The sequence below is a fragment of the Girardinichthys multiradiatus genome, chromosome 10 (assembly GCF_021462225.1).
Source record: "Girardinichthys multiradiatus isolate DD_20200921_A chromosome 10, DD_fGirMul_XY1, whole genome shotgun sequence".
Classification (NCBI taxonomy): domain Eukaryota; kingdom Metazoa; phylum Chordata; class Actinopteri; order Cyprinodontiformes; family Goodeidae; genus Girardinichthys; species Girardinichthys multiradiatus.
In genome coordinates, this window is record NC_061803.1 from 19,148,552 (window position 1) to 19,169,723 (window position 21,172).

At 40.6% G+C, this 21,172-nt stretch overlaps 1 protein-coding gene and 6 non-coding genes across 11 annotated transcripts in view; all 7 read right to left on the reverse strand.

The window, feature by feature from the left end:
* Positions 1 to 8,548, reverse strand: part of arhgap27 (Rho GTPase activating protein 27) — a 51,065-nt gene extending 42,517 nt beyond the window's left edge. For 4 of the 5 annotated variants that reach the window (XM_047377417.1, XM_047377414.1, XM_047377415.1 and 1 more), the window contains exons 1-2: positions 8,440 to 8,548; positions 2,036 to 2,930 (exon numbers count right to left, since the gene is read on the reverse strand). In XM_047377417.1, coding sequence (XP_047233373.1) covers positions 2,036 to 2,872 — 837 coding nt within the window. In that variant the 5' untranslated portion in view covers positions 2,873 to 2,930; positions 8,440 to 8,548. The remainder of the gene's footprint in view (positions 1 to 2,035; positions 2,931 to 8,439) is intronic. The other variant, XM_047377418.1, reaches the window with a different exon arrangement.
* Positions 8,549 to 12,596: 4,048 nt separating this feature from the next.
* Positions 12,597 to 12,710, reverse strand: LOC124875788. The gene has a single exon (XR_007040123.1). It is a non-coding gene; the product is annotated as a U5 spliceosomal RNA (small nuclear RNA).
* A 1,428-nt stretch (positions 12,711 to 14,138) lies between these two features.
* Positions 14,139 to 14,252, reverse strand: LOC124875802. The gene has a single exon (XR_007040136.1). It is a non-coding gene; the product is annotated as a U5 spliceosomal RNA (small nuclear RNA).
* Positions 14,253 to 15,708: 1,456 nt separating this feature from the next.
* LOC124875805 lies at positions 15,709 to 15,822 on the reverse strand. Its single transcript, XR_007040139.1, has one exon. It is a non-coding gene; the product is annotated as a U5 spliceosomal RNA (small nuclear RNA).
* Positions 15,823 to 17,250: 1,428 nt separating this feature from the next.
* LOC124875800 lies at positions 17,251 to 17,364 on the reverse strand. The gene has a single exon (XR_007040134.1). It is a non-coding gene; the product is annotated as a U5 spliceosomal RNA (small nuclear RNA).
* Positions 17,365 to 18,806: 1,442 nt separating this feature from the next.
* Positions 18,807 to 18,920, reverse strand: LOC124875806. The gene has a single exon (XR_007040140.1). It is a non-coding gene; the product is annotated as a U5 spliceosomal RNA (small nuclear RNA).
* Positions 18,921 to 20,333: 1,413 nt separating this feature from the next.
* Positions 20,334 to 20,447, reverse strand: LOC124875790. The gene has a single exon (XR_007040125.1). It is a non-coding gene; the product is annotated as a U5 spliceosomal RNA (small nuclear RNA).
* Between the last annotated feature and the right edge of the window lie 725 nt (positions 20,448 to 21,172).

Consider the following 21,172-nt stretch of genomic DNA (forward strand, 5'->3'; position numbering starts at 1 on the left):
ATAAATAGTTTTGCAATGCAGAGTTAGCCAGTGCCACACATGTTCATCTCTGTTCTTCCATTTAAAATTAGGCCTTCTGTATCTCAGATTGCTGGAAACGCAAGCACCTGGTGCCCAAAGTGAGTCATATCCACCAACAAAAGTCGCCCCAGAGAGCATGTGAACATCATAATGGGACTAAGGATCAATGATAGATGGTGGTCCGATGAGTCAGGTTTCATGTGGCGGTGAGGTCCACAAATGTTATTTATTCTGGGAAGACATCTCATATTCTGGAGTGAATCCAGAATCTTTACCATAGCATAATATTGTTCAATAACCCATTTTAGAAAATCAACACCAAGGTTAAAGGGGTTAATTTGGCCTTCATGTCCACTGGGTTCACCTCTATGCAAGCTTTAATACCCTCAAAACTTTAACATAAACGGACCTGCCAGTTAGTTACTTAGCATCATATTCCTCAACAGAATCAGTGTTGCCATTTAAAATCATTATATGTAAATACATGGATTCTAGGAATCAGGCTATCAAAATAACATTATAGCATGTACCTGTTTCTAGAGATAATGTCCTACCAGTAGTTGTACTTTTACAGATGCCTTTGGTTAGTTTCCATAATACAAACTGTATTTGCAAATTATGTATTTATAAAATATGATGCATTGTAATGCATTAAATAAACCAGAGGATTCCCAGTAATTTAATTTTTTTTATATAATTCTGCACGCATGACATATAAAAAAAAAAAGTTGTAACAGATCATTTTTCTAAGGCGGTTTTGTTATAAATCCTCAAGAAAACTCCTAAAACTTGTGTAACTGTTGACAAAATCACTGTATATTTTGCCTTGTGTTGCTTCGCATTCAGGATCTCAATTTTGACCCTTCAAAAATGACAAAGCAAAGAAAAAAACCCTCTGCTTTTATTCACAGCTGAAGATGTTCTTTAGAAACTCCAAATAATGAAATATTGAAAATGAGATTTAGATGCCACAGAGTTCTCTTTCTGCGTCTCAGAGTGGGAAGTGATATGATACGGGGTTAAATAACAAAATGTCAAAGTGGGATGAAATTTCAGGTCACTCATTCAGACACAGAGGTGGGCAGAGCTTTGTTTTGTACTGATATTAATAATCGGATATGTATGAAGTATTTTCTATATTTTTCCTCTAGCCTTAAGTGAGTCCTCTAACATCATCAACAACAGGAAGATCCATGCGATCCTCCCTTACCTCAGCATTTGAAGCAGCTTCTACAGGGCCTTGGGAAAACATTTATAGCCTTTGGAGTTTTGTACATTTTGTCCCTATTTTACAATCACAAATGTTTAATGTATATTACTGGAATTTGTGTGATAGACCAACACAAAGTGGCTCAGAATTGTACAGTGGGAGAAAAATGATATATGGTTTTCAAATATAAATGTGTGCTGCGTGCAATTACATTTTTCAGGCTAATTTGGAAAAAAAAGAAAAGGTAAAACCAATGTTTTCCTTCCACTGCACACTTGTGAATTACTTTGTGTTGATCCATCATACAATCTCAATCAAAGATATTGACGTTTGAGATTGTAATATGATGAAAAGTGATAAAGTTCAACAGCAAAATTTATTAGGATCTAACGGATATAAAGTCTGTGTGGGAATTAAAAACAAATGTGCATCATGTCATTAAGTTGAATAAAACGACTTCTCTAAAAGTTGCAGCAATTCTTATTTATTGTGGGATTTCCTAAAGCAAAGTTATGCTTTATGTATGTTGAATTAACCATTTGAGGGTCTTCATGCAAACATAAAGAAAAGGATTTCAAATGTTTTTTTTCCCTTTAAGATGAACATGTTTTTCTGGTTGTTTTTACAGGGGCAGAAACTTCTCTGTAGCACCCAAAGCTTCTTCAAATAGAAACAATGTGGGAGTTCCCTGCATTGACAAGTAAAATTGCGCCATCTACCGGCTGTAAAGTGACACATCTTGAGCTCATCCTTCCAATATGATGTTTACAAACAATAAAGGGTCATATAGTGTAAAAACGATACCTTCTCATCTGTAATACAGGCCTTTTCTGTTGTCTGATCAGAACTTTGATGCTGTGGTGCTGATTCTTCGGGTGAGTATACCAAGGGTTCAGGGGGCTCAGGAAAAGAGTCACAATCAGTTATGCTTATTTCTGGAGTTGTATCATAGAAGTGAGGCGGGGGTGAGGGAAAATCCATGTCATATGTGTTGGGTGGGGGTAAATCCACATCTTTATCATCCAAAGAAGCACGTAGCTCCTCTGTTGATTTGTCCTGCTTTGGGTTTTTTGCCTTCTGCAGTTTTTTTGCAGGCCGAGGTTTGGCATATAGTTCTTGGTCTTCAGACACTATCAGTTCTGGAGTAATTGACACACGGCCTGATGTGTTAGGAGTCTTAGGTTTCTTTGTATCATTCAAACTGAGTGCACAATTTCTGGCTGCTGATGAGTCTTTCAGAGCTTCACTTGGCATGTTGACCCACAGACCGAACGTAGAGAAGCGGTACGTTTCTTTTGAATCATCTTGAACAGATGAATGAGTCACTTTTTTTGTGTCAAGTGCTGTTTTCTTGGACTTTTCCACTGCTTTATGCTTCATCCCATCCACTGGTTTAGTTGTAGTCAGACTCTTTGATGTTTCTGACTTCTTAGGACCAGAGGGACCTCCAAGAGGCGCAGAGACCTCCTTCACGTACTCTACAGGGACATAAAAGGGTTTAGAGTCTCGGTCTTTGCAAACACGCCACCAGTTATCATTGGTCTTTGAGACGAGGATGTAACACTCGTTAGGTTTGATGGTGATGTGCTGACCATCCTTTGTTTTGTACTCAAATTCAAACTCCACCGAAACAAACGCCATCTCCTCTCCCCTCCTGTGGAAGTTCAGTTACTGCGGGGGCAACGCTGACATGTTGGAGCTGCAAAATAGAGGAAATGATGTTAGAATAAGTTTCAGAATGAGAAATGTCAACAAGGAGCACACAGTTCACTCTCCCACACTTCCACCTACTAAAAACAGTTTCAGACTTTGTCTTGTTTTTACCTTTCAATGACCATGAACAACAGCACACAACCTACTACCCTCTAGTGTGTGTTTATTTAATAAAACTTCCCCAATATGCAGAACTGGTTTGAAAATATTATCACAATGCTTTGCCAAGCTAATAATATCCTTTTAACTTATCCGCATTTGTTTCAAGTTACAACCACAAACTTCAATTAGTTTTATTGGGATTTTCTATTCTAACACATGAATATGCTTCCATCTAAACCACGGTATCGTAGCCCTGGCTGTATGTTTAGAGAGGTTGTTCTGCCGGTAAGGTGAACCTGCACCCCAGACTCAAGTGTTTTGCAGCTTCTAACAGGTTTTCTTAGAATACAGGAATTTCCTGTATTTAGCTTCATCCGTCATCTCATCAATTCTGACCAGCTTCCCTGCTCATGCTGATTAATTGCATAACACACAGCATGATGCTACCACCACCATGTTTCGTATAGGTAATGCTCGCTTTCAGGGTGATGTGCACTGCTAGTTTTTGCCACACATAGCATTTTCATGTAGGGTACAAAGTTCTCATCTGACCAAAGCACTTTTTTCCACATGTTTGCTGTGTCCCTTACATCAGTGGTTCTCAACCTTGTGTACCTCCTGAGTGATTTTGTTATACCACGAGTATCAAACGACTGATTATTAAATTAAATTTATTTTAACTTGAACCTTTAATTCTCCCCTCCTTGAACCGCCACCTCAACGTGGTGGAGGGGTTTGAGTGCTGAAATGATCCTAGAGGCTATGTTGTCTGGGGCCTAAATGCCCCTGGTAGGGTCTCCCATGGCAAACAGGCTCTAGGTGATGGGTCAGACAAAGAGCGGTTCAAGAACCCCTCATGACGACTACAAAATCGAGGCACATGACGTCGCCCGGTACGGCGGAGCCGGGGTCCCACCCTGGAGCCAGGCCTGGGGTCGGGACTCGTCGGAGAGCGCCTGGTGGCCGGGTTGCTCCTCGCGGGACCCGGCCGGGGCAAGCCCGAACGAGAGACACGAGGCCATCCCCCAGTGGGCCCACCACCTGCAGGGGGAACCGTGAGGGACCGGTGCAAAGAGGATTGGGTGGCGGACGAAGGTGGAGACCTCAGCGGCCCGATCCCCGGATGCTTAGGCTGGCTCCAGGGACGTGGAATGTCACCTCGCTGGGGGGAAGGAGCCTGAGCTTGTGCGGGAGGTCAAGAGATATCAACTAGAAATAGTCGGGCTCGCCTCCACGCACAGCGTGGGCTCTGGAACCCGTCTCCTTGAGAGGGGTTGGACTTTCTTCTACTCTGGAGTGGCCCACGGGGAGAGGCGGCGGGCTGGTGTGGGTTTGCGTGTTGCCCCCCAGCTCAGCCGTCTCATGTTGGGGTTTACCCCAGTGGATGAGAGGGTCGTATCCCTGCGCCTTTGGGTTGGGGAGAGGTCTCTGACTATCATTTCAGCCTACGGGCCGAGTGGTAGTGCAGAGTACCCGGCCTTCTTGGCGTCTCTTGTCGGGGGTGCTGGATAGTGCCCCTCCCGGGGACTCCATTATTCTGCTGGGGGACTTCAACGCCCACGTGGGGAACGACAGTGACACCTGGAGAGGCATGATCGGGAGGAATGGTCTCCCCGATCTGAATCCGAGTGGTGTTTTGTTATTGGACTTCTGTGCTAATCACGGATTGTTCATAATAACACTGTGTTCAAACTTAAGGGTGTCCATCAGTGCACTTGGCACCAGGACACCCTAGGCAGGAGGTTGATGATCGACTTTGTTGTCGTATCATCAGACCTTCGGCCGCATGTTTTGGACACTCGGGTGATGAGAGTGGCTGAGCTGTCCACTGATCACCACCTGGTGGTGGGTTAGATCCGCTGGAGGAGGAGAAAGCCGGACAGACTTGGCAGGCCCAAGCGCATAGTGAGGGTCTGCTGGGACCGCCTGGCGGAGCCCTCGGCCAGGGATGTATTCAACTCCCACCTCCGGGAGAGCTTCGACCAGATCCCGGGGGATGTTGGAGACATCAGTAAGGGATGCTGTCAAGCTGAAGAACGAGTCCTATCGGCTGTGGTTGGCTTGTAGGACTCCTGAGGCGGCTGACGGGTACTGTGAGGCCAAGCATGCTGCGGCCCGGGCTGTGGCAGAGGCAAAAACTCGGGCCTGGGAGGAGTTCGGTGAGGCCATGGAGAAGGACTACCGGTTGGCCTCGAAGCGATTCTGGCAAACCGTCCGGCGCCTTAGGAGGGGGAAGCAGTGCTTCGCCAACACTGTTTATAGTGGGGGTGGGAGACTGCTGACCTCGACTGAGGACATTATTGGGCGGTGGAAGGAGTACTTCGAGGAACTCCTCAATCCTGCCATCACGCATTCCGTGGTGGAAACAGAGGCTGGGGACTCAGGGTTGGACTCTTTCATCACCCAGGCTGAAGTCACCGAGGTGGTTAAAAAGCTCCGCACTGGCAAGGCTTCGGGGGTGGATAAGATCTGCCCTGAGTACCTCAAGTCTCTGGATGTTGTGGGGCTTTCATGGTTGACACGCCTCTTCAACATTGCGTGGCGGTCGGGGACAGTGCCTCTGGACTGGCAGACTGGGGTTGTGGTCCCCCTTTATAAGAAGGGGGACCGGAGGGTGTGTTCCAACTACAGGGGGATCACATTCCTCAGCCACCCTGGTAAGGCCTACGCCAGGGTATTGCAGAGGAGAGTCCGACCGATAGTTGAACCTCAGCTTCAGGAGGAGCAGTGTGGTTTTCGTCCCGGCCGTGGAACACTGGACCAGCTCTATACCCTCTACAGGGTACTCGAGGGTTAATGGGAGTTTGCCCAACCGGTTCACATGTGTTTTGTGGACCTGGAGAAGGGATTCGACTGTGTCCCTCGTGATGCCCTGTGGGGGGTGCTCCAGGAGTATGGAATCGGGGGCTCTTTACTAGGGGCCATCCGGTCCCTGTACGAGCGGAGCAGGAGTTTGGTCCGCATTGCCGGCACTAAGTCGGACCTGTTCCCGATTTATGTTGGACTCCGGCAGGGTTGCCCTTTGTCACCGGTCCTGTTCATAACTTTTATGGACAGGATTTCTAGACGCAGCCAAGGGCCGGAGGGGGTCTGGTTTGGGGACCAGTGGATTTTGTCTCTTCTTTTTGCAGATGACGTGGTCCTGCTGGCCCCCTCTAGCCAAGACCTACAGCATGCGCTGTGGCGGTTCGCAGCCGAGTGTGAAGCGGCTGGGATGAGGATCAGTTCCTCCAAGTCCGAGGCCATGATACTCGACCGGAAAAGGGTGGCTTGTCCTCTTCAGGTTGGAGGGGAGTTCCTGCCTCAAGTGGAGAAGTTTAAGTATCTCGGGGTCTTGTTCACGAGTGAGGGAAGAATGGAGCGGGAGATCGACAGACGGATCGGTGCGGCTGTCGACAGTAATGGGGGCACTGTGCCGGTCCATTGTGGTGAAGAGAGAACTGAGCCGAAAAGCAAAGCTCTCAATTTACTGGTCGGTCTACGTTCCTACCCTCACCTATGGCCATGAACTTTGGGTCATGACCGAAAGAACGAGATCCCGGATACAAGCGGCTGAAATGAGCTTCCTCGGTAGGGTGGCTGGGCACTCCCTTAGAGATAGGGTGAGGAGCTCGGCCATCCGGGAGGGGCTCGGAGTAGAGCCGCTGCTCCTCCACATCGAGAGGAGCCAGTTGAGGTGGCTCGGGCATCTATACCGGATGCCTCCTGGACGCCTTCCTCAGGAGGTGTTCCAGGCATGTCCCACCGGGAGGAGGCCCAGGGGACGGCCCAGGACACGCTGGAGGCACTGCCTTTGTTAAAACAAAAACTGGAGCTCTTTTGAAGTCCCCAATAAACAGACATTTAAACTTACAAAATCAGGAACAGAACACTTAACAAAAATAATATTCAGGCTCACTATATCAGTTTTACTTTGTTTTCACCAGTTAACTGAGCTTTGATGAGACACCTGAGCTTGCTTGTCTTTTTTAATATTTGATAAATCTGGAAGTGGAAACAGCTGCTACTTTTCTCTCTCTCCCTGTGCCTTTGTTTCTCTTTTGGTTGATAAAAGCTTGGTGTATTTTGCACCTGGGTCCTAATGAAGCTTCAAACATCCAAGAATTATCCCTATTAACTGATGATATTTACCCATCATCGTGGGAATAAAATATTAAATGTTTCCACGCCACTAATGTTCTCTCCAAGACCTTTACAGAACAACTGGATTTGTACTGAGATTAAATTACACACAGGTGGACTGTGTTTACTAATTAGTAATAGGTTGCATGGGGTTTTATTTAGGAGTTTTAGAGTAAAAACTTGCTAAATATATATGCATGTTAAACTTTTCAGATTTTAAATGGGGAAAAAATATGTTTTTTAAAGTTATTATTTTCTTTCCACTTTATAAGTATGCATCGTTTTGTGTTGGTCTGTCACATAAAATCATAATAAAACATTGAAGTTTGTAGTTGTAACCTGACAAAATAAGCAAATGGTGCAGAAATCTGATTGCTCTTATGAGGCTCTGTATGGACAGATGGGAGAAAAGAGGAGCATGTTTAGTCAAAACCAATCAAAGCATATCAGCACCTTAAGAGAGCTTTACATAAAAATTAAAAATACAAATCTGCAATCCTCATTGAAGTGTTGCAAAGTTTTAAAAAAGAATGGGTCAAAAAGTTTTGAAATAAGTTTGCTTTTCCTTTTACTATACAGTTATTAAGTACAATATGCTGGTCTTTTAAATAAAATCCTCAAAATACATGAAGTTTGGTTTTGTAACTTGACAAATTGTGATCATGTTCAAGGGGTGTGCATACTTTTGGACGGCATTGCACACAACGATGTAGCAGACTGATATGGTCTCACAAGATTTATTTTTAGGTTCCTACTGCAGTTAAAGCATGGTTTGCATTCAGATTTTGTAATTTCGACATATTTGTTCATGCAACAAATACTGAAACTGTGTATGTAATGTATTGTCATTCTTAGGGTGAATGTATCCAGTTAAAAGAGTTTAATAGGAATTGTTTCTGGTTCACATTAGTAAAACTTTGAAGTGAAAATAACTCCTGCCTACGTTTTACTGTAACTGCAGCCATTTTTGCTTTTTTAAGGTTTGTTTACAGTTGTTTTGAATCTGTTTTGCATGTTCCTACATTTACGGTTTCACCGTTTTGGGTGCCTTGTTTGTTTTCTCCCTTCATTGAACCAGGAACTTATTCTGAGTTTAGTGCTTCATTTAATCAAAAGAATGCTGATTAACAAGACCTGAGATGGAAGATTATGTCGATGTGCACAGGAGATACACAGGAAGTGGCCTGCAAATGCAACGTTGAGCAAAACTAACTGACACAAAACAGCAGCATGTACATTGCTCAGCCACAGAACAGGAAGCCTGTACCGACCTTGGCTCGGCATCATCGCGACGTCAACTGGCAATCTCAGTTTGCATTTTCTCTGTATTTAATTCATGAAGCATTTGGCATTTATGGGATGTTAACTGTCCCCCTGAAGCAAAAACAGAGGCAGAAATGACATAATGGATATGAGACAAAATCAACTATATGTATTTTGTGAAATTGAAGGTAAATTCAGGAAAGCATGGACTTAAAGCATTCTGATTGGTCTTTAAACACATTTCCTTATAAAAATCCTGTTGAGTTTGGTATTTTGGAGTGTCATTTTACACAAATATCTCAGCCATTGCAGCTTGAGTGAAATGGAATAACACACATAAAAAAAAAAAAAGGTTTTCACTCTGGAATCTCAAAATTTGCGGCTTACTCGCACGTGTTTTGTCTGTACTTGCCTGCAGTTGAGCTTTCTTCACGTTTTCCTGTGATAAGATGTCTGTCAGAGAACCGCTTAGGAGAAGCAGCCGCTGTATCCAAACAGCCTGAGATGTAGAGCTGAGGAGATGTAGAGTTGTAGAGCTCAAGCTTGCTGCTTGCTGCTCACATGTATTGTTTCTACTCGACTGGCTGATTTCCTGTTCTGTGTGCCTTTACCGAAAGAGATAAACTGAAACTTCAGAGCTCTGAAAGCCACACGAAATGGGAAGTCTGACTTTACCCACACTTTCCAGTGAGTTACTGGCATGTAAATTATTTTTACAGCAGCCTGCTCACTATTGCCGGTGAGTCATAGTGACAAAGCAACGTAGTAGCACTCTAAAACCAAACAGTCACGGGTTTTTTTTTTTGTTTGTTTTTTGTTTGGTCACTGAAACAGAAGTGAAGACTTAATTTCTAATTACAATACAAGATAATGACCACAATTAATATGAAAGGCAGACCTACCTGAATATACTAATGATATTGTTATCTGATTACGCTATGAAGGTAAAAAGTAGATCAAATAAAAATTACACATAAATCATGTTCATATCTGTCTGACAATGCATCTTTATAAGCTTTATTGTGGTGTCACGGGACCTTTGCCTGATATGGTGACGTCGAGTTCGCCCTCTGCTGGAGGTTAGTTGATATTGCGTTGCAAAGTAAAGAATCGTCAACTTATTCAACAGTCTTTGGTTTGAATTCAAATTTGTTTCATTCCATGCTAAATTTGGCCGCTTACATATTTCTTCTGTTTTTGACTTTTAGTCAGAATTTATGATACACCCATTTTAATATAGACGCAGATAATCTGAGCCAACACAAAAAGATGTTCAAAGGAAAAAGCTACTTGGCCATATGTGATCAAATATAATTATTGAGTTAAATAAATGAGTTAAATAAAACCTGTCTAAAAAGTAGGCAAAAAAAAAAAAAAAAAAAAGAAGCACAAAACGTGGCCGAGAAACAAACTCATTGACATCTATCAGTCTGGAAATGTGTAAAACCCATTTAAGAGGCTTTGGGAGTCCAGCAATCTACAGGTCCTTCTCAAAATATTAGCATATTGTGATAAAGTTCATTATTTTCCATAATGTAATGATGAAAATTTAACATTCATATATTTTAGATTCATTGCACACTAACTGAAATATTTCAGGTCTTTTATTGTCTTAATACGGATGATTTGGGCATACAGCTCATGAAAACCCAAAATTCCTATCTCACAAAATTAGCATATTTCATCCGACCAATAAAAGAAAAGTGTTTTTAATACAAAAAACGTCAACCTTCAAATAATCATGTACAGTTATGCACTCAATACTTGGTCGAGAATCCTTTGGCAGAAATGACTGCTTCAATGCGGTGTGGCATGGAGGCAATCAGCCTGTGGCACTGCTGAGGTCTTATGGAGGCCCAGGATGCTTCGATAGCGGCCTTTAGCTCATCCAGAGTGTTGGGTCTTGAGTCTCTCAACGTTCTCTTCACAATATCCCACAGATTCTCTATGGGGTTCAGGTCAGGAGAATTGGCAGGCCAATTGAGCACAGCGATACCATGGTCAGTAAACCATTTACCAGTGGTTTTGGCACTGTGAGCAGGTGCCAGGTCATGCTGAAAAATGAAATCTTCATCTCCATAAAGCTTTTCAGCAGATGGAAGCATAAAGTGCTCCAAAATCTCCTGATAGCTAGCTGCATTGACCCTGCCCTTGATAAAACACAGTGGACCAACACCAGCAGCTGACACGGCACCCCAGACCATCACTGACTGTGGGTACTTGAGACTGGACTTCTGGCATTTTGGCATTTCCTTCTCCCCAGTCTTCCTCCAGACTCTGGCACCTTGATTTCTGAATGACATGCAGAATTTGCTTTCATCCGAAAAAAGTACTTTGGACCACTGAGCAACAGTCCAGTGCTGCTTCTCTGTAGCCCAGGTCAGGCGCTTCTGCCGCTGTTTCTGGTTCAAAAGTGGCTTGACCTGGGGAATGCGGCACCTGTAGCCCATTTCCTGTACACGCCTGTGCACGGTGGCTCTGGATGTTTCTACTCCAGACTCAGTCCACTGCTTCCGCAGGTCCCCCAAGGTCTGGAATCGGCCCTTCTCCACAATCTTCCTCAGGGTCCGGTCACCTCTTCTCGTTGTGCAGCGTTTTCTGCCACACTTTTTCCTTCCCACAGACTTCCCATTGAGGTGCCTTGATACAGCACTCTGGGAACAGCCTATTCGTTCAGAAATTTCTTTCTGTGTCTTACCCTCTTGCTTGAGGGTGTCAATAGTGGCCTTCTGGACAGCAGTCAGGTCGGCAGTCTTACCCATGATTGGGGTTTTGAGTGATGAACCAGGCTGGGAGTTTTAAAGGCCTCAGGAATCTTTTGCAGGTGTTTAGAGTTAACTCGTTGATTCAGATGATTAGGTTCATAGCTCGTTTAGAGACCCTTTTAATGATATGCTGATTTTGTGAGATAGGAATTTTGGGTTTTCATGAGCTGTATGCCCAAATCATCCGTATTAAGACAATAAAAGACCTGAAATATTTCAGTTAGTGTGCAATGAATCTAAAATATATGAATGTTAAATTTTTATCATTACATTATGGAAAATAATGAACTTTATCACAATATGCTAATATTTTGAGAAGGACCTGTACAGTGATAGTCATTATCGACAAATGGAGAAAACGTGGAACAGTGTTGAACCTTCCCAGGAGTGGCTAGTCTACCAAAATAACCACAAAGATGCATTAATGACCTTCCTAGGAGGACAACAAATTCAGAACTATGTCTACAGGGCTATTTTTTGGTTCAATGTTTGCAAACTTAATTTGGATGTTTGTATACGTTTCTGGTGAATGTTTACAATTAAGTGTTGTTTACCATTAAAAATCATTAAATACAATGGTGCAGAAGGCGATTATTGTTTTTGCCAACGCAGTTCATGTGTAATTTTTTTCTCTTCAATTTTGTTACATTTTGCATATGTTACATATATTATTAAATGCTATTAATGCACACAATACTTGTAAAGAACTACATGGGTATTTGTTTTTTATATTTTATAATTTTTTTTTTTTTTTTGTGAAGTTCACACAAAGATGTCAAGTTTCCTATAATTAATATATTCAATTCTAAATTAGGGATAAAACATCCTTTTCTTTGAAATGTGGATATCTTTAAAAACGGATAATTTCAAGAGTTCCTTTGAACTGCTCTTTCAAGTGAACGGGTTGTGAAGATTCGGTTCCCTTCAAAGAACCATAAGGCCCATAACCTAATGATGTGCTGTTCACGAACGAATCGATTCTTTAGAACGACTCCTTACCTTGAACGATAGGACTCGAATCGTAGGCTTAGTTCACTTACAAGAACCATTAGTCCCATCTCTATCATGACCACCATCTTTAAATACGTTAGACTATCAATTAACATCTCCACCTAGTTATACAAATACTCCTCAAAATAATCATTGTAACTTAAAAGCGATGTCATATTTTACAATTAACTACGCAGTTTTAAAGTTTGACAAGATAGAGAACCCCGCAATTAACAGGGAAACAAAAAGTCAACTCAACTTGTTCCTCTCCACGGAAATCTTTGTTTTCTTGAACCTTCATATGTGTGACCGACCAACGACTAAAATCAAATATTTACATCAATTTTCCGATTAGCAAGAATAGGACATTCCAGTCTAACAAATCTCTCTTTACTTTCAACAGCTATAGAAACCCTGCGAGTTGCAGGGTAGCAAAAAATTAGATAAAACTCATGTTGTTCCTCTCCACGGAAATCTTTAGTAAAAGGCGAAAGATTTATACGATCTGAAAAGAAACATGAGTGCATAACTAGCAGTCGGCTCTATAACTATTTATACTCCGACATAACATTCACAGTGACGGTGACGCTGAGCCAAACTTTCAACGACGAAAATTTTTATTAAGACGTCAAAAAATTACAAGATGGTTAAAAATAGTGAAAACCAATTCCAATATCACCACAGAATCCACGAGCAAATAGTTCTGAAAACTTTAAATATTACCTAAATAAACCGTAATATACATCACGCACTGCATGCTGGGTATTGCTCCTCCTACTTACCCTGCAAGGGAAACGACAACAGATTACAGGACGGTTAAAATAGCGTTGACAAATACGAGTATTATCACAAAACCCACAAGTGATTAGTTCTGACAAATACTACTTTAAATAAACTGTAAAACACATCATACAGTGCATGCTGGGTATAGCTCCTCCATCGTGCATACTTGCTTACATTTGCAGGTAAGCAGGTTTCTTTCATGAAATAAGAATTTCATAAAAGAAAAACTAATGCAAGGGGATTGTTCAATATTAAAAAAACTAAGACAAAACAAATTAAAGTATTTACAAAAATAATTAAATAAACTTATTAAAAATATTAATGATACCATAAATGCCGCTTAAAAAAAAACTATCATAAGCATTTGATTTGTAGTTTTTTTTTTTTTTTTTACTACAGTGAGCTGACAGGAAAGGGGTGAGACCGTTCAGCAAAGGTCAACAGGAGTGGGAGTCGAATCCGTGACGGCTGCGTTGAGGACTAAGGCCTCTGAACACGGGTCCCCCATTTTACCCCTGCGCCAACTCTGTGTCTCAATTCAGGACCTTCTAGTAGCATTTTTTTGAGATCATTGAAACAGGAGTGAAGACATAATTTGTAAATAAGATCATAATTACAAATAATACCAAAGGCAAACAGGACTGAATATACTAATAATAATGCTATTTGATGATACTATAAGGGTAAAAAGTAGATAAAAATACAAATCACACATAAATCATGTCCATATCTGTCTTACACTTCAACTTTATAGCCTTAACTGTGGCGTCAGGGGAACATCGTCTAGATATGTTGACGGTCGAGTTCGCCCTCTGCTGGAGGTTAATTGGAAATGCAACGCAAAGCAATGAATCGTCAGCTTCTTCAAGTCTTTGCTTTGAAATAAAATTAGTTTCATTCCGTGCTGTTTGTCCGTTTGCAGATTTCTTCTGTTTTTGCCCTTTAGTTAAAATTTGAGACAAGCTCATTTTAATCTAGACACAGATAATCTGAGACAATGCATTTTATCAACAAACGGAGAAACGTCGAAGTGTTAAATCCTCACAATGTGAGATCGACCAGCCAACAAAATCACACACAAACATCAACGAGTCCGTAAAACAAGAAAAAACAATTAAATCCAGACTATTCCTTCTTTAAAATATTTTTTAACTTTCAACAGCTATAGAAACCCTGCGAGTAACAAGTTAGCAAAAAATTAGATAAAACTCATGTTGTTCCTCTCCACGGAAAACTTTAGTAAAAGTCGAAAGATTTATACGATCTGAAAAGAAACATGAGTGCATAACTAGCTGTCGGCTCCATAACTATTTATACTTCGACATAACATTCACAGTGACGGTGACGCTGAGCCAAACTTTCAACGAAAAACGTTTTAATTAAAACGACAACAGATTACAGAAGGGTTACAATAGCGTAAATAAATACGAGTATTATCACAAAAACCACAAGCGATTAGTTCTGACAACTATAAATATTACCTTAAATAAACTGTAGAACACATCATACAGTGCATTCTGGGTATTGCTCCTCCATCGTCCATACCTGCTTACATTTGCAGGGTAGCGGCGGGTTTTAGTGCCTGTCTCTAGTGATAATTGGGCAAGAAGCAGGGTACACCCTGGCAGGTCGCAGGTCCATTACAGGGCAACACAAACATACAGGATAAACAACCATGCACGCACCAACTCATACCCATGTGCAATTTACACTAACCTAACGATCTGGTTTTTGGACTGTGGGAGGAAGCTGCAGAACCCAGAGAAAACCCATGCATGTACAGGGAGAATGTGCCAGATCCATGCAGAAAGAGCCCAGGCCGGGATTTGAGACCAGAACCTTTTTGCAATGAGGCAATAGTACTTGTCAGTGCAGTACCTTGTAGCCCAGTAAGAGTCTTATATAATTGAATAAACGTGATAAAAACAGTAATGATACCATAAATGCCACCTAAAAAAAACCCATCATAAGTAGTTTCTTTTTTTTGACAGTGAGCTGACAGGAAAGGGGTGGAAAGAGGGTGAGAACGTGCAGCGAAGGTAAACAGGAGTGGGACTCGACCCCGTGACGGCTCCATCGAGGACTAAGGCCTCTAAGCATGGGTCGCGCCAACGCTGCACCCCAATGCAGGGTTTTCTAGTAGCATTTATTTGTGATTATTGAAATTATTAATAAGATCATAATTACAAATAATACCAAAGGAAAACAGGACTGAATATACTAATAATAATGCTATTTGATAATACTATAAGGGTAAAAAGTAGATAAAAATACAAATCACACATAAATCATGTCCATATCTGTCTTACACTTCAACTTTATAGCCTTAACTGTGGCGTCAGGGGAACATCGTCTAGATATGTTGACGGTCGAGTTCGCCCTCTGCTGGAGGTTAATTGGAAATGCAACGCAAAGCAATGAATCGTCAGCTTCTTCAAGTCTTTGCTTTGAAATAAAATTAGTTTCATTCCGTGCTGTTTGTCCGTTTGCAGATTTCTTCTGTTTTTGCCCTTTAGTCAAAATTTGAGACAAGATCATTTTAATCTAGACACAGATAATCTGAGACAATGCATTTTATCAACAAACGGAGAAACGTGGAAGTGTTAAATCCTCACAATGTGAAGATCGACCAGCCAACAAAATCACACACAAACATGAACGCGTCCGTAAAACAAGAAAAACAATTAAATCCAGATTCTTCCTTCTTTGAAATGTTTTTTAACTTTCAACAAATAAAGAAACCCTGCGAGTAGCAGGGTAGCAAAAAATTAGATAAAACTCATGTTGTTCCTCTCCACGGAAATCTTTAGTAAAAGGCGAAAGATTTATACGATCTGAAAAGAAACATGAGTGCATAACCAGCAGTCGGCTCTATAACTATTTATACTCCGACATAACATTCACAGTGACGGTGACGCTGAGCCAAACTTTCAACGACGAAAATTTTTATTAAGACGTCAAAAAATTACAAGATGGTTAAAAATAGTGAAAACCAATTCCAATATCACCACAGAATCCACGAGCAAATAGTTCTGAAAACTTTAAATATTACCTAAATAAACCGTAATATACATCACGCACTGCATGCTGGGTATTGCTCCTCCTACTTACCCTGCAAGGGAAACGACAACAGATTACAGGACGGTTAAAATAGCGTTGACAAATACGAGTATTATCACAAAACCCACAAGTGATTAGTTCTGACAAATACTACTTTAAATAAAACTGTAAAACACATCATACAGTGCATGCTGGGTATAGCTCCTCCATCGTGCATACTTGCTTACATTTGCAGGTAAGCAGGTTTCTTTCATGAAATAAGAATTTCATAAAAGAAAAACTAATGCAAGGGGATTGTCCAATATTAAAAAAACTAAGACAAAACAAATTAAAGTATTTACAAAAATAATTAAATAAACTTATTAAAAATATTAATGATACCATAAATGCCGCTTAAAAAAAACTATCATAATCATTTGATTTGTAGTTTTTTTTGTTTTTTTTACTACAGTGAGCTGACAGGAAAGGGGTGAGACCGTTCAGCAAAGGTCAACAGGAGTGGGAGTCGAATCCGTGACGGCTGCGTTGAGGACTAAGGCCTCTGAACACGGGTCCCCCATTTTACCCCTGCGCCAACTCTGTGTCTCGATTCAGGACCTTCTAGTAGCATTTTTTTGAGATCATTGAAACAGGAGTGAAGACATAATTTGTAAATAAGATCATAATTACAAATAATACCAAAGGCAAACAGGACTGAATATACTAATAATAATGCTATTTGATGATACTATAAGGGTAAAAAGTAGATAAAAATACAAATCACACATAAATCATGTCCATATCTGTCTTACACTTCAACTTTATAGCCTTAACTGTGGCGTCAGGGGAACATCGTCTAGATATGTTGACGGTCGAGTTCGCCCTCTGCTGGAGGTTAATTGGAAATGCAACGCAAAGCAATGAATCGTCAGCTTCTTCAAGTCTTTGCTTTGAAATAAAATTAGTTTCATTCCGTGCTGTTTGTCCGTTTGCAGATTTCTTCTGTTTTTGCCCTTTAGTTAAAATTTGAGACAAGATCATTTTAATCTAGTCACAGATAATCTGAGACAATGCATTTTATCAACAAACGGAGAAACGTGGAAGTGTTAAATCCTCACAATGTGAGATCGACCAGCCAACAAAATCACACACAAACATGAACGCGTCCGTAAAACAAGAAAATACAAATAAATCCAGACTATTCCTTCTTTGAAATATTTTTTAACTTTCAACAGCTATAGAAACCCTGCGAGTAACAAGTTAGCAAAAAATTAGATAAAACTCATGTTGTTCCTCTCCACGGAAATCTTTAGTAAAAGGCGAAAGATTTATACGATCTGAAAAGAAACATGAGTGCATAACTAGAAGACGGCTCCATAACTGTTTATACTTCGACATAACATTCACAGTGACAGTGACGCTGAGCCAAACTTTCAACGAAAAACGTTTTAATTAAAACGACAACAGATTACAGGAGGGTTAAAATAGCGTAAATAAATACGAGTATTATCACAAAACCCACAAGCGATTAGTTCTGACAACTACAAATATTACCTTAAATAAACTGTAGAACACATCATGCAGTGCATGCTGGGTATTGCTCCTCCATCGTCCATACCTGCTTACATTTGCAGGGTAGCGGCGGGTTTTAGTGCCTGTCTCTAGTGATAATTGGGCAAGAAGCAGGGTACACCCTGGCAGGTCGCAGGTCCATTACAGGGCAACACAAACATACAGGATAAACAACCATGCACGCACCCACTCATACCCATGTGCAATTTACACTAACCTAACGATCTGGTTTTTGGACTGTGGGAGGAAGCTGCAGAACCCAGAGAAAACCCATGCATGTACAGGGAGAATGTGCCAGATCCATGCAGAAAGAGCCCAGGCCGGGATTTGAGACCAGAACCTTTTTGTAATGAGGCAATAGTACTTGTCAGTGCAGTACCTTGTAGCCCAGTAAGAGTCTTATATAATTGAATAAACGTGATAAAAACAGTAATGATACCATAAATGCCACCTAAAAAAACCCCATCATAAGTAGTTTCTTTTTTTTGACAGTGAGCTGACAGGAAAGGGGTGGAACGTGCAGCGAAGGTGAACAGGAGTGGGACTCGACCCCGTGACGGCTCCATCGAGGACTAAGGCCTCTGAGCATGGGTCGCGCAAACGCTGCACCCCAATGCAGGGTTTTCTAGTAGCATTTATTTGTGATTATTGAAATTATTAATAAGATCATAATTACAAATAATACCAAAGGAAAACAGGACTGAATATACTAATAATAATGCTATTTGATGATACTATAAGCGTAAAAAGTAGATAAAAATACAAATCACACATAAATCATGTCCATATCTGTCTTACACTTCAACTTTATAGCCTTAACTGTGGCGTCAGGGGAACATCGTCTAGATATGTTGACGGTCGAGTTCGCCCTCTGCTGGAGGTTAATTGGAAATGCAACGCAAAGCAATGAATCGTCAGCTTCTTCAAGTCTTTGCTTTGAAATAAAATTAGTTTCATTCCGTGCTGTTTGTCCGTTTGCAGATTTCTTCTGTTTTTGCCCTTTAGTTAAAATTTGAGACAAGCTCATTTTAATCTAGACACAGATAATCTGAGACAATGCATTTTATCAACAAACGGAGAAACGTGGAAGTGTTAAATCCTCACAATGTGAGATCGACCAGCCAACAAAATCACACACAAACATCAAAGCGTCCATAAAACAAGAAAAACAATTAAATTCAGATTCTTGCTTCTTTAAAATGTTTTTAACTTTCAACAAATAAAGAAACCCTGCGAGTAGCAGGGTAGCAAAAAATTAGATAAAACTCATGTTGTTCCTCTCCACGGAAATCTTTAGTAAAAGGCGAAAGATTTATACGATCTGAAAAGAAACATGAGTGCATAAATAGCTGTCGGCTCTATAACTATTTATACTCCGACATAACATTCACAGTGACGGTGACGCTGAGCCAAACTTTCAACGACGAAAATTTTTATTAAGACGTCAAAAAATTACAAGATGGTTAAAAATAGTGAAAACCAATTCCAATATCACCACAGAATCCACGAGCAAATAGTTCTGAAAACTTTAAATATTACCTAAATAAACCGTAATATACATCACGCACTGCATGCTGGGTATTGCTCCTCCTACTTACCCTGCAAGGGAAACGACAACAGATTACAGGACGGTTAAAATAGCGTTGACAAATACGAGTATTATCACAAAACCCACAAGTGATTAGTTCTGACAAATACTACTTTAAATAAACTGTAAAACACATCATACAGTGCATGCTGGGTATAGCTCCTCCATCGTGCATACTTGCTTACATTTGCAGGTAAGCAGGTTTCTTTCATGAAATAAGAATTTCATAAAAGAAAAACTAATGCAAGGGGATTGTCCAATATTAAAAAAACTAAGACAAAACAAATTAAAGTATTTACAAAAATAATTAAATAAACTTATTAAAAATATTAATGATACCATAAATGCCGCTTAAAAAAAACTATCATAATCATTTGTAGTTTTTTTTGTTTTTTTTACTACAGTGAGCTGACAGGAAAGGGGTGAGACCGTTCAGCAAAGGTCAACAGGAGTGGGAGTCGAATCCGTGACGGCTGCGTTGAGGACTAAGGCCTCTGAACACGGGTCCCCCATTTTACCCCTGCGCCAACTCTGTGTCTCAATTCAGGACCTTCTAGTAGCATTTTTTTGAGATCATTGAAACAGGAGTGAAGACATAATTTGTAAATAAGATCATAATTACAAATAATACCAAAGGCAAACAGGACTGAATATACTAATAATAATGCTATTTGATGATACTATAAGGGTAAAAAGTAGATAAAAATACAAATCACACATAAATCATGTCCATATCTGTCTTACACTTCAACTTTATAGCCTTAACTGTGGCGTCAGGGGAACATCGTCTAGATATGTTGACGGTCGAGTTCGCCCTCTGCTGGAGGTTAATTGGAAATGCAACGCAAAGCAATGAATCGTCAGCTTCTTCAAGTCTTTGCTTTGAAATAAAATTAGTTTCATTCCGTGCTGTTTGTCCGCTTGCAGATTTCTTCTGTTTTTGCCCTTTAGTTAAAATTTGAGACAAGATCATTTTAATCTAGTCACAGATAATCTGAGACAATGCATTTTATCAACAAACGGAGAAACGTGGATCCTCACAATGTGAGATCGACCAGCCAACAAAATCACACACAAACATGAACGCGTCCGTAAAACAAGAAAATACAAATAAATCCAGACTATTCCTTCTTTGAAATGTTTTTTAACTTTCAACAAATAATGAAACCCTGCGAGTAGCAGGATAGCAAAAAATTAGATAAAACTCATGTTGTTCCTCTCCACGGAAATCTTTAGTAAAAGGCGAAAGATTTATACGATCTGAAAAGAAACATGAGTGCATGACTGGAAGCAGCCTCCATAACTATTTATACTCCGACATAACATTCACAGTGACGGTGACGCTGAGCCAAACTTTCAACGAAAAAAGTTTTAATTAAAACGACAACAGATTACAGGAGCGTTAAAATACCGTAAATAAGTACGAGTATTATCACAAAACCCACAAGCGATTAGTTCTGACAACTTTAAATATTACCTTAAATAAACTGTAGAACACATCATGCAGTGCATGCTGGGTATTGCTCCTCCATCGTCCATACCTGCTTACATTTGCAGGGATGCTGTGGGTTAGTGCCTGTCTCTAGTGATAATTGGGCAAGAAGCAGGGTACACCCTGGCAGGTCGCAGGTCCATTACAGGGCAACACAAACAACTATAATAAACTTAATAAAATACCATAAATTCCACCTAAAAAAGCAAATCACAAGCATTTAATTTGTTGTTAGTTGTTTTTTTTACAGTGAGCTGACAGGAAAGGGGTGGAGATAGAACGTGCAGCAAAGGTCAACAGGAGCGGGGCTCGATCCCGTGACGGCTGCTTCGAGGACTAACGCCTCTAAACATGGGTCGCACATTTTACCCCGCGCCGACTCTGCACCCAAATTTAGGATTCTCTAGTAGCGATTTTTTGTGTTTATTGAAATAATTAATAAGATCATAATTACAAATAATAACAAAGGAAAACAGAACTGAATATACTAATGATAATTGTATTTGATAATA